This window comes from Scyliorhinus torazame, chromosome 10 (assembly GCF_047496885.1).
Source record: "Scyliorhinus torazame isolate Kashiwa2021f chromosome 10, sScyTor2.1, whole genome shotgun sequence".
Classification (NCBI taxonomy): Eukaryota; Metazoa; Chordata; class Chondrichthyes; order Carcharhiniformes; family Scyliorhinidae; genus Scyliorhinus; species Scyliorhinus torazame.
Window position 1 is genome coordinate 144,520,530 of NC_092716.1, and position 12,914 is coordinate 144,533,443.

Below are 12,914 nucleotides of genomic sequence, written 5' to 3' on the forward strand. Positions count from 1 at the left end.
TGCAGTGCCAACCTGATACCTAGGCAACCTGGCACTGCCTGCCTGGCACATTGGCAATGGCAAAGTCCTGGCCACCTGGGGGTCTCCAATATCTGGGAGACCCCTACCCCCCTCAAGGTGCCGTTACTCCTGGCCCATGTTTGTGTGGACCAGTACTAAATGGTGTCCTGGTGAGGTCTCCAGAAAGCGTTGTTACGCTGGGGCCGGAGTTAGCGCTAAAAGGCCTAACAGCTGGAGCTCCACTTACAACACACTCACTGCAGCCATGAAAACGTCTCACAGAAGACCTGTCCGCTGAGGGCGGGGGTCCAGGGGGAACTACTGCTCCATGCCAGTGAGGAGCGGAGGGATACCCTCGTCCCCAGGATGGGCCCCAGACTCAAGCCTGTCCTCCTAAAAACTGCCTGGGAAGTGGTGGGAGAGACAGTCACCATTGCCAGCCTCACCAGCAGGCAATCTGGAGGGCTGAGGGTCACTGGTGAGGCCTGTGCCCTGAAAGGGGCAGAGAACCAGGGAGGGTTTCAAAGGTGTCCTTTGATTGGGATGAGCTGTGCAGATCCCTGCTTCTTCTGAATTGATGCAGCACTTCTAAGAAGTGCCAACATCTGTTGGGCCCCTAATTGAGTTTGGCCACACCCACCCCCTTGATGAAACAGCTGGGATATGAGGATATCCAGAGGGGTGGCCGGGATGTGCTTTGAGATGACCAGAGGCCTTCTGAGCATTCAAAGGACACAGGCAGCATTCTGCAGAGTGAACAGACAGGGGCTGTAAGTATCACCAAAGGGATGCATTTAAAAGACAGGTGGCAGCGATGGCAATCTGAACCAGGCCACTCCGATCCTGAGTCCATAGACTTGACACCGTCACTTCCTGCTACTGCCCCAACCCGTGATGGTAAGAATGGAATAATGGTCTGCCAATCTAATTATTCCCCTAACTCCACCCATCTTCCACCCACATACAAACAAGGCAGACACACAGTGGGGAATGATCAAAATAATGGGGATCAAACTGGACATGTGAGATTTCAGAATCTTTGCTGCTGAGGTTGAGGTCTTTGTCGGCGGTGCTCTCTTCAGAATGCGAAGTGTTGAAAAAACATTGGTTGGTTTTAGAATCTGCCTCCAATTAGAACCCTCAAGCTGTAGAACTTCCTCTGGGGAGCCACCTTCACTTCCAGCAATCGGGGTCTGCAGATACCCCCTCAGTTCTGTGAAATTCTTACTTGCATCCACCAGATGGACTACCAGCCTCACTGAGTCATTCTGAAGTACTTACCATGAGGATTTAAAAGGTTTTTAAACTACTAGCCTTGTCGGCAGCTGCTGCTGGACTGAACTTCCTTTGCTCAATCTGACTGTAGAGAGACGGGTTTTTACTTTGCACCTTCAGACAGAGGCCCAACAGATCAGAGAGATCAGGGCTTATACTCTCCAGCTTCTTGACCCAACCAAACTAACTTGGAGAAACAGTCACACAAAGAATGCCTACCAGTTCATCGGAGGAGAAAATAGAGGCTCCACCTGTTTTTTTTGAGAGCGATCCACCCCCTACAGGGAGAGAGAACTTAAAGCCTTAAGCTCTGTTCCAAAATCGGAACTGGAACCTGGGAGCCAGCCTGCATGTCTTTCTAGAAGCTTGTGAAGGGTTCCACCAATCACAATCAACAACAGGGGTCGTCCCGGAATTTTAGGAGAGCCGATCGGCTGCAGGCCAAGCCTGTCAAGATGGGTCATCGCTGGTGTCAGAGCACATCCTGCTATTAGGTTTCTTTTAAATTAAAGGGGTAGACCCCAGCAATGCCCAGGTACAGGAAGCATAGCAGGCAAAAGAACAGGAATTAAAAGGGAAACAAGGGTCCACCGAGATTCACAAGACGGTTCCTTACACCGCACCATGTCTGCAGCCATGGCGCCCAGGTCCCACTTGTAAATACTTGCACCAATTTGTTCCAGCGATACATCCACCGAAGAAGGTTGGAGCATCGCAAAGGGGTGGAGCATGAAATGTCCAAGCCGCTAATGATATTGAAATCCATGTAAATGATGCCAGCGAGGAGCGCGAACATCGATATTGGTGCCATGGAGGGACGGAGCAGAGTTTCGGATCAGTACTGGCCGCGGACCTCGGTTTCTGGATTACCCACGTTTCTCTGCCCGATTGCGACATGCATTGCTAAATTCATGATTCAGGGAAGACCATCCCAATGGGACAGGTTTTTATTTCCCCAGTACTTGTGTCAATGTCCCATGAATTGAAACCTATTTCTACTACACCAACCTTTGAACATTCAACTCTCACATTTACCCAATGTAAATTTGCTCATGGCAATGCTCCAGAGATTATTATTTTTTGGTTCAGCTTTATAATTTAGTCCCTAGCTGCTCATACACCTTTAGCAGAACTTCATTCTCAGTCTTGCCAATGTTGTTTGTATCCAACATGGTCTTACCTAGTTTGTGGATGACCATATTTCCCCTCCATTCTAAGTTTCACTCCAGTCCTGAGATGTCCTTAACCACGGCACCGGGTTGGCAGAAAGTCCAAAGAATTTCCACTCTTAGCTACAGAGAACAATGTCCATTCCCTCGAACTCCAGTGTCGCCTATTACAACTATATTCCTTTTGTCCTTCCCATTTGAATGGCCCTCTGCACCATGGTGGTCAGCTTTCTCATCGACCTGTACTTGTCTACACAAGCTGCAAGGACATCAAATCTATTGTGTTGGACAATTGCAAAGACTGAAGCTCCTCCATTCCTACCTTCCAGATCGCCAGGTCTGCCTTTCACAATCACACGCTCCCTCTGATCACAGAACAAATCTGAAGCCTAAGGGGTGTGAGTACATCTGGAAAAAAAATGTCCAGGTAACTTTCTCTTTCCTTGGTGCATTGCTGTATCCAAAGGTGGGAGTTCAGCTCATTTTGTGAGGGCCGCGAAGAATCCAGCACGAGTTTTAAGGGTACAAAGTAATAACATAACATATATATATATATGTATACAACAGCAGCAGCAGCAACTTCCCTTGCTGCACACTCCTCCCTGCTGTTTCCAAACTGGCCAGCTTTATTTATACTTGGAGTTTATTAATGGTTACTCCGCCCCCCTCATTGGGGAAGCTCATACTCCCACAGGATTGTGGGATTGTCATTAGTCCCCAGCCAATGGTAAGCAGGCAGGTTATAACATCCCTCCCCCCCAAAGTCCAAGGAATCCACCGAAGACCCTGGCGAAGGAGGGCGTCGGACTCGTTTTGCCGCAGGCCAGACACCATTTGCACGCGGCGCTGGATCAGGCGGTGTGTAACGAGACGGAGACCGGCGCTTCCATGATGAACGGCGCAACGGTTGTACATCCACGGCCCGTGGACCCGAGGATTCCCCCTCTGATGCATCCTGTCTCTCCATCTCGGAGTCAGAGTCTGCTGCCTCCGTCATGTCAGCGTCTCGATCTCCATTCGGTTCTGTAACGACCTGCGCAGGCTTCGAGTGAGGCACCAGTGGAAGATTGTGAGGACTACCTTCCCTTGTCTCTGGTCTCTGCGGCTGTAGAAATGAGCTCCGGGGGCAGGAAATCTTTTGAGGGGATAGTCTTCTGGACCGAACGTGGTCTACATGTTTGCATTGGAGCCGACCCTGGGCTTGCACCTGGTAAGATATAGGGCCCGTTTGGCGAAGGATAACACCAGGAACCCACTGGGCACCACCAGCAAAATTCCGAACAAACACTGGGTCACCGGGCGCAAACTGCCGAATCAGCCGATGCCGAGAAAATCCCTGTCCCTGCCGTTCTTGTGTGCGGCGTACCTTTGCGCCAATGTCCGGGAAAACCATACTAAGGCGGGTGCGAAGTCTCCGGCCCATTAGGAGTTCTGCGGGAGCTACCCCAGTCACCGCATGGGGGGGGGTGGTCCTATTCGTAAACAAAAAGCGAGCCAGTCTCGTGTCCCTTGATCCGGAAGACTACTTCTTTAGGCCTCTTTTGAATGTCTGCACTGCGCGCTCTGCCAACCCATTTGAAGCCGGGTGGTAAGGGGCAGTGCGGATATGGCGTATGCCGTTCATCTTCGTGAACCTCGCAAACTCCTCACTCGTGAATGGAGTGCCGTTATCCGTGACCAGCACCTCGGGGAGGCCATGCGTACTAAAAGACAAACGCATCTTTTCAATTGTTGCGCAGGACGTTGTCCCCTGCATCTTATGCACCTCTAGCCATTTAGACTGGGCGTCAATTAATAGAAGGAACATGGATTCTTGAAAAGGGCCTGCGAAATCTGCATGCAAGCGTGCCCAAGGCCGCCCTGGCCATTCCCAATGATGTAGGGGCGCGGCCGGCGGAAGCTTCTGATGCTCCTGGCAAATGGAGCAGTTTTGGGCCACCTTCTCAATGTCGGTGTCGAGGCCTGGCCACCAGACATAACTCCGGGCCAACATTTTCATTTTGGTCACACCTGGATGCCCATTGTGCAAGCCTGTTAGTATCAGCTCCTGGCCTTTTTCCGGGACAATCACACGCGTCCCCCACAAGAGGATGCCGTCTTCCATGCTGAATTCTGACAGCTTGGAGGAATATGCCCTCAACTCGCCTGGGAGCTGTCTATGCTGACCACCATACAGGACTATGTGCCGAACATTTGACAGGACTAGCTCCGTCTGGGTCCACTCACGGATCTGTGATGCCGTGACAGGCAAGGTGTCCATAAAATTTAGGGTTGCAACCACCTCACCGGTCGTGGGGGTCGACATGGGGCCGGTCGATAAAGGCAATCGGCTCAGTGCGTCAGCATTTGCTACCTGCGTTCCTGGTTTGTGCTCCAGAGAATACTCGTATGCAGCAAGCAACAAAGCCCAGCGCTGGATCCGTGCGGAAGCAGTGGGCGGTATTGGCTCATCCTCTCTGAAAAGTCCCAGCAGAGGCTTATGATCAGTCACAATAGTGAAATGGCGGCCATACACGTACTGGTGGAAGCGTTTCACCGCAAAAACCACTGCCAGGCCCTCCTTCTTGATCTGCGCGTACTTTTTCTCCGCTGCAGTCAATGTGCGGGAGGCGAAAGCTATCGGTCGCTCGGCCCCGTTCTCCATCTTGTGGGGCAGGACGGCCCCAATACCATACGGGGATGCATCACATGTGACGAGCAAAGGCTCTCCAGGATCATAGTGGGTTAGTAACCCAGACGACGACAATTGTTGCTTTACCCGCCGGAAAGCTGTTTCTTGCGACTGACCCCAAACCCAGGTGTGATTTTTCTTTCGCAGAAGGTGCAAAGGGGCCAGCGTAGTTGCCAGATTGGGGAGGAACTTCCCGTAATAGTTTACGAGACCGAGAAAATAACGAAGATTCGAAGTGTCAGTCGGGGCGGGGGCCTGTTGAATTGCACGCACCTTCTCTGCGACGGGGTGCAAACCTTCGCGGTCCACCCGATAACCTAGGTGGACTACTTCCTTTGCCTGGAATACGCACTTTGTGCGACGTAAACGGACTCCAGCCTCCGAAAACGTCCAAGGACAGCCTATGGATTTTCCAAATGTTCCTGCTCCGACGTCCCTGTAATCAAAACGTCATCTAAGTAGACAGCAACACGTGGTAAGCCTCTCAGCATGCCCTCCATAACACGTTGAAAAATTGCGCAGGCAGCGGATACTCCAAAGGGCAACCGTGTATATTCATACAGGCCCCGGTGTGTATTAATCGTTACACATGGTCGGGAGGCAGGGTCCAGCTCCAACTGCAGGTAGGCGTGACTCGTATCTAATTCTGCAAGCTTCGCGTAGAGATCCTCTATGCGAGGCATTGGTTCAACTTGGATACGGGCTACGGCCCCTTTTATTTTCCCCAAACCAGGCTGGAATACATCTGGGTATCGTCCTAGCACCTCAGTCAACCCTTCAGAAACTGTTGGAGGATGTGCTGCCATTGCAACCGCAAATGGCGCAACCAGTCCAGACCCAACAGGCTGGGCCCATGGCCGCGCACCACGATAAGTGGGAAACGCCCCTCCTGGCGTCCATAAACAACAGGGGTCATTGTAGTTCCTGTAATGTCCAGTGGTTCCCCCGTGTAGGTGGCCAACCTGGCCTGTGAGTCGGTTAATGTAAGGGTCTGTATACCCTGCTTGATGCGGTCGAATGCCCTCTGGGCGATCACGGAGACCGCTGCGCCGGTGTCCAACTCCATCTCAAGCGGGTGGCCATTGACCCGTACTGTCACCTTAATGGGGGCCACACGGGGAGCTGCCACACAATGCAGCTGCAGGCAGTCGTCCTCTGTCTCCACGTCCTCAGGAGTAGTCGCCGCAAGTTCATCCACATGGAAGGTACGGCCCCTGGGCTGGTCCCAGTTACGGCCCCTGGGCTGGTCCCAGTTTCGGTCGGAACGACGGCGCCTCTGGCGCCCCTAGGACCGCCGTCCGCGACGGGGTCGGGGCCTAGAAGTCTGACACGGACATGGCTCCTCATCCATTGGTTCTGGAGAAGGCTCCCTTCGGGGAGGAATGTCCGACGGCCACTGGCGTCGGTCCGGACGTTGCCTCGCCCAAGGTACCGCAGGAGGGCGGGGGGGACATTTTCGGATGGAAGGGGTTGCGCCCCAAGGCATGCACTTCCATTCCCTGTAGCTCCTGCACTCCTCGTTCTGCGCTCTCTCGGGACAATACTATTTGAATGGCCTGTTGAAAAGTCAATGTTGGCTCAGCTAACAACTTTCTTTGGGTGGCCGCATTGTTAATACCGCAAACCAAACGGTCATGTAACATTTCTGACAAGGTCTCACCATAGTCACAGTACTCCGCAATCCTGCGTAGCCTGGATAGAAAATCGGCAAGGGATTCTCCAGGGGTCCTCTCAGCGGTATTAAACCGGTAACGCTGGACTATCGTGGACGGGGTTGGGTTAAAATATTGCCCCACTATATTCACAAGTTCAAACGTTTTGGTGTCCGGCGCAGCTGGGTACGCAAGGCTCCTAATCACCCCAAACGTATGCAGGCCGCAGGCGGTGAGCAATATGACCACCTGGCGCTCGTTTTCGGTGATATTGTTTGCCCGGAAATAGTAACGCATCCGTTGTGTGCACTGGTTCCAGCTTTCCAGCGCAGCATCAAAAACATCCAAACGTCCGTACAGAGGCATGGTATAACAGAAAACAACTTCCAACCTGTATCCAACAAAAATCCAGGGAGGTGGCTTCAGCAGTGTAGACAGCTATTCACTTTAACCCTCGTCGCCAGTTTTGTGAGGGCCACAAAGAATCCAGCACGAGTTTTAAGGATACAAAGTAATAACATTTATTTACAATAACATAGCAGCAGCAGCAGCAGCAGCAGCAGCAGCAGCAGCAGCAGCAGCAGCAGCAGCAGCAGCAACAGCAACAGCAACAGCAACAGCAACAGCAACAGCAACAGCAACAGCAACAGCAACAGCAACAGCAACAGCAACAGCAACAGCAACAGCAACAGCAACAGCAACAGCAACAGCAACAGCAACAGCAACAGCAACAGCAGCAACTTCCCTTGCTGCACACTCCTCCCTGCTGTTTCCAAACTGGCCAGCATTATTTATACTTGGAGTTTACTAATGGTTTCTCCGCCCCCCTCATTGGGGAAGCTCATACTCCCACAGGATTGTGGGATTGTCATTAGTCCCCAGCCAATGGTAAGCAGGCAGATTATAACAGCTCATGAACTCTGAGCTGATGTTTCACGAGCTGCAGTTTCATGAGCTGCAGTCACTTACCGATTATCATGAGTCACACATGGTGGCGAGGCAGTGGCATAGTGGTATTGTCGCTGGGCTACTAATCCAGAGACCCAGAATCATGCTCTGGCGACCAGGGTTCAAATCCCACCACGGGAACTCAATAGAAAAAATCTGGAATTAAAAGCCTAAAGATGACCACAAAACCATTGTCAGAAGAAAAAAAATCTGGTTCACGAATATGCTTTAGGGAAGGAAATCTGTTGTCCTCACCTGGTCTGGCCTACACGTGACTCCAGACCCACAGCAATGTGGTTGACTCTTAAATGCCCTCAGGGATGGGCAATAAATGCTGGACCAGCCAGCGACGCCCACATTCCATTAATAAATAAATTAAAATATCTACCATTTCCCACATGCTACAGCTGCATCACCTCAGCTGCCCTGTGATCTTTACTTTGACTTTAGTTAACTAATTAGATTTCAAGTTTAGAGTATCAGGTTATCCATTGATTTATTATGGAGTTTAATTTGTCACAATATAAATTTAATATATCTCCCAGTACTGGTTTAAACTACTACCCAGTTTAGAGAGGGGAACAATTTTAAACTCACTAATCATCTACCCGCACATACAATTAATTTCCCGGCTTCTGCTCTCAGATCTCTCTGTCTCTGGCACTCTCACTTTGATTCTCGCTGTCTCCAGTTCGCTGTCATGAGCCATTATATTTTTTAAAAGACCAGACAATCCTCCCTCACTGTATCAAACTTCAGCTAGCTACCTCTCGCAGTGAGCTTGTTTAACACTGAATAAGAAGAATTCCCCTATTTAAGCTTGTAGTCTCTCTGTACTCAGCTTCATCTGATACACAGGTCATTAGATCAGAAGAAGAAACAGGAACAGGAGTACGCTATTTGACCTATCATGCCTGCTCTGCTATTCAAATAAATTATGGTTCATCTGATTATGATCTTAAGCCCACTTTCCTGCCTTCCCCCCAATAACCACCTTTTCTTTTGGGAATCAAATATCTAACTCAACCTTGAAGATATTCATTGACCCAGTCTCAATTGTTCTCTCCGAGAGAATCCCAAAGTCTAACAACCCTCTGAGAGAAGAAAGTCCTCGGGCAGGATTCTCTGACCCCGCGCCGTGTCGGAGAATCACCAGGGGAACGCGAATCAAGCAACGCCGCTCCAACGCTGGTCCGCCGAATCGGCACCATTGGCGCCAGCGCGGTCGGTGCCGGTCGGGGGCCGCTCAACACGCCCCCCCCCCCCCCCCCCGGCGATTCTCTCCGCGCGATGGGCCGAGTGCCCGACGAGTATGGTAGAGTCCCGCCGGCGTCATTCTCGTGTGGTCCTACCCGGTGGGACCTCGCCGTTCATGCTGCGGGGTGCGGCCTGGTGGGAAAGGAGGATCCGACCCCTGGGGGGGCCTCTACGGTGGCCTGGCCTGCGATCGGGGCCTACCTGGTGGGGGCCAATGTTCGTCCGCGCCGGGCCCCTGAGGCTCTCCGCCACAATGCGTCGGGGCTGGCGCGGCAACCCAAGCGCATGTGCGAACTCGCGCCAGCCGTAGCGGGCATGCGCGGTCCCGCGGCGCCCATTCTGACATCCGTATCGGCTGCTGGAGTAGAATGAAGCTCTCCAATGCCGTGCTGGCCCCCAATGCGGCGCAGGACCGCTGATCCTAGGGGCCAGATTACGCTGTCGTAAAACGTTCCGGCGTTTACGACGGTGTCAACACTTAGCCCCAGGATCAGAGAATCCCACCCCTCATTTCTGTCTTAATTAGGAGATCCATTATTTTTAAACCACCTAGTTCCAGATTCCACCACAAGAGGAGACACCTCCCAGCATCTATCATGTCAAGTCCCCTCAGAATCTTATATATTACAATAAGATCACCTCTCATTCTTCTAAAATCCAATGAGTATCGGCCCAACCTGCTTGGTTGTTACTCTCGATTCAAATGCTCCCCCTGATGATCATAGAATAGAATCCCTAAAGTACAGAAGGAGGCTATTTGACCCATCGAGTCTGCGCCGACCCTTCGAAAGAGCCCCCTACCGAGGCCCAATCCCTGCTCTAGCCTGGATTCCTCACCCCCAACCTTTGGGACAACCTAGCATGGCCAATCCACCTAACCTGCCCATCTTTAGACTGTGGGAGGAAACCAGAACACCCCGAGGTACCCACGCAGTCACTGGGGGAAAGAAGTCACTGGGGGAAAGTGCAAACTCCACACAGTCACCCACAGGCAGAATCGAACCCGGGTCCCTGGCGCTGAGGCAGCAGTGCTAACCACTGTGCCGTCCATCATCTTGAACCAATTCCTAGACTGTTCATTGAGGAGTTCTCCTCCCTGGTGTTTAAGTCTTCTAACAAACATCATTTGCTTCCTCAACTTCAGATAACGTCTTATTAATTACCAAGCTTACTATGGCAAATAAGTTTCAGAATGTCACCTTCTAAGGCTTTTCATAAACCATTTGTCATGTCACTTATTCTTGGATCATTTCTTAAGTGATGACAATGTTATCAAGTACGAACAGATATTCTAAAGTACTTTAACATTCACGTACTAGAAAAGGTTTAAAATCTACTTTTATCCCAACGCTCATAATTTTAGTTAGTTATAAAAATTAATAATCTTAATATACCATAGGGGAAAACAACTCACTAAAATTTGTTTTGAATGTATAGGGTACGAGAATATTCTTATTTGAGGAAGGCCATAAACAACTCTTGTCGCCGCCTGAACAAATCGTATCAAGATGCTCTCGATAATCCCCACCAAGAATCTGTTCTGAAGCACTGGTATTTACTATAAAGAGAGAAAATGAAAATGTCAAGCAAGACATATATAATGTAAATGTAGGGTTAAGTTAAGTTTTTATAAGAAACAATTGCATATTTTTATATTTATACTTGTTCGTGCATATATTTGTTATCCTAATTAGTACCCACTTAAGGCATTTTTCAACTTTAATGAATTGAGAATGCATTCCCAATTTGTATATAAAAAAGGCACCTACTCTAGCCTGCATCAGCTACAGGCAAATTATTATTTTTTGCCATCCCAGCAGAGAGCTTAATTGAGCTGGGAGCTTATATCTGTTTCTTGCATTAACTGGGTATGCATGAAGCTCAATAATGGAACTATGAAAAACAAAAAATATCACCAAGGTTTCCAAGAACAACATTTTAAAAATCTCGAGAAAAAAAAAAGAAAACAAACAACTAGATGATGCAATTACAGCAGTTGTCGTAGAGAGAGGGGACAGGATCTCATAAATTCAGCATTGCATTTTCTGTGTCCCAATCAGGACCAACTGAAGTGGGACTGAAAGAATGGCCACTGAGCAGGGCGGTCAAAGGTCCCATCTCTAATCCCACTTTTGGCCTTTTTCATGACAGCAGGAGGGGCTTCCCAGATTGTTACTTTAACCAACATGCAAGCTGTCAACTAAAAGACAAACATTGTAAATGTGTAAACGTCTTCAGATAAGTTTTAAAGTTTCATCAAATAAATAAAAGGTTAGAGTGTACACACACTATTAAAAGGATAGTCTGGTATGATAACAAAGCGTAGATTTTTCATCTTTTCTCATTGCTTTCATGCAGTCTAAACATTTGCTGATATAGCAGTTTTATTAATAATAATATTTATTGTAGGCTTACATTAACACTGCAATGAAGGTACTGTGAAAAGCCCCTAGTCGCCACACTCCGGCGCCTGTTCGGGTACACGGAGGCAGAATTCAGAATGTCCAAATTACCTAACAGCACGTCTTTCGGGACTTGTGGGAGAAAACCGGAGCACCCGGAGGAAACCCATGCAGGCATGGGGAGAATGTGCAGAGTCTGCACAGACAGTGACCCAAGTCGGGAATTGAACTGGGACCCTGGCGCTGTGAAACAACAGTGCTAACCACTGTGCTACCATCAAGAGTATTTTTTATGGGCTCTTGGCTACAAACTACTGCCTAATCATTTTATAAATATTTGACATTGTTTTTCCAACTGCTTTGAAGAGTCTGTTGACTTGGGAATTTTATGGGCTATTCAATGATTTTCAACTGTTATAATAGTGCATGTTGAGTTCTGTTCATTACTGATGGATAATGGGTGAGGGGAGAGGGGTATATGATGCGAGGGTTGAGGTTGAGGGAAATGACAGGATAAGGGAGGGGTGAGGGAGTGAGAGGGTACAGTGGGGGTGGGTTAAAACGGTCAGAAGACTCAACTGTACAAGTGGGCTGCTGCTTGCCACAGAAGCAATGGCCCCAGGCTTTTGGGGAACTGAGGTGGGCTTTGTAACCTGCCTGCTCTAGAATCAGCCCACTCCCACCTTGCGTCGAGGCCACATAGGACCTGGACACCCATAAAGTCTGTCATGCTGGCAGTTTTGAGACAGATGCAGCATCGCGACACTGAGATTTGTCCAATCAGCCAATTTCAGCCTCCAACCCCAACCTCTGGATTAAGACTCATTATGTGTGCAGAGCAAGTTCATAATGAGAACTGAGCATGCTGTTGGAAATTTACACAGCTGAGGAGAGGGTTACTTACTTTGGTGCAACAATTATTAAAAGGCTGCCCTATGCTTTTGAAGGCAAGTTTCCTTGCTGCACAATCAAAAAGACACAACTTAATCTTTAAAGTACTGTGGTTGAGGTATTTAAAGGAAATACTGCAAATTCCAGATTCAGAACTGAACTTACTGTTTCTTGTTCAGTGTTCCAAATGATTCTCTCCACAAAAGGTTCAGCAGAAAGTACTTCAGAAGAAGCAGTAGCAATCAGGAATAAAACTAACCAACATTTTCCAATATCAAGAAGATGGAAACATATGCATGGCATAAAGCATAAAGTAGCAATGTTAGAGCACTTTGTCTGCTTCGCACAAACATCCTTCTTTGTGAAATTTAATGCAAATGTAATTATTTACAGAATCCGCAGAACCTATAGAATCCCTACAGCACAAAAGGAGGCCATTCGGCCCATCGAGTCTGCATCGATCCTCCGAAAGAGCACTCTACCTAGACCCAGATCCCCGCCTCATCCCCGTATATTGATCATGGCCAATCCACCTAACCTTCATGTCTTTGGACTGTGAGAGGAAACCAGAGCACCCGGAGGAAACCCACACAGACACAGGGAGAACATGCCATCTCCACACATACAGCAACCCAAGGCTGGAATCTAG

The 12,914-nt window shown here is 49.3% G+C and overlaps 1 protein-coding gene across 3 annotated transcripts in view; it reads right to left on the reverse strand.

Annotated features, from left to right (window-relative positions):
- LOC140430959 (embryonic protein UVS.2-like) overlaps window positions 1-12,914 on the reverse strand; it is a 258,091-nt gene that overhangs the window by 201,410 nt on the left and 43,767 nt on the right. For 2 of the 3 annotated variants that reach the window (XM_072518800.1, XM_072518801.1), the window contains one exon: window positions 10,387-10,530. The exons of the other annotated variant lie outside the window; for it this stretch is intronic. In XM_072518800.1, coding sequence (XP_072374901.1) covers window positions 10,387-10,530 — 144 coding nt within the window. The remainder of the gene's footprint in view (window positions 1-10,386; window positions 10,531-12,914) is intronic. 3 annotated transcript variants of the gene reach the window in all.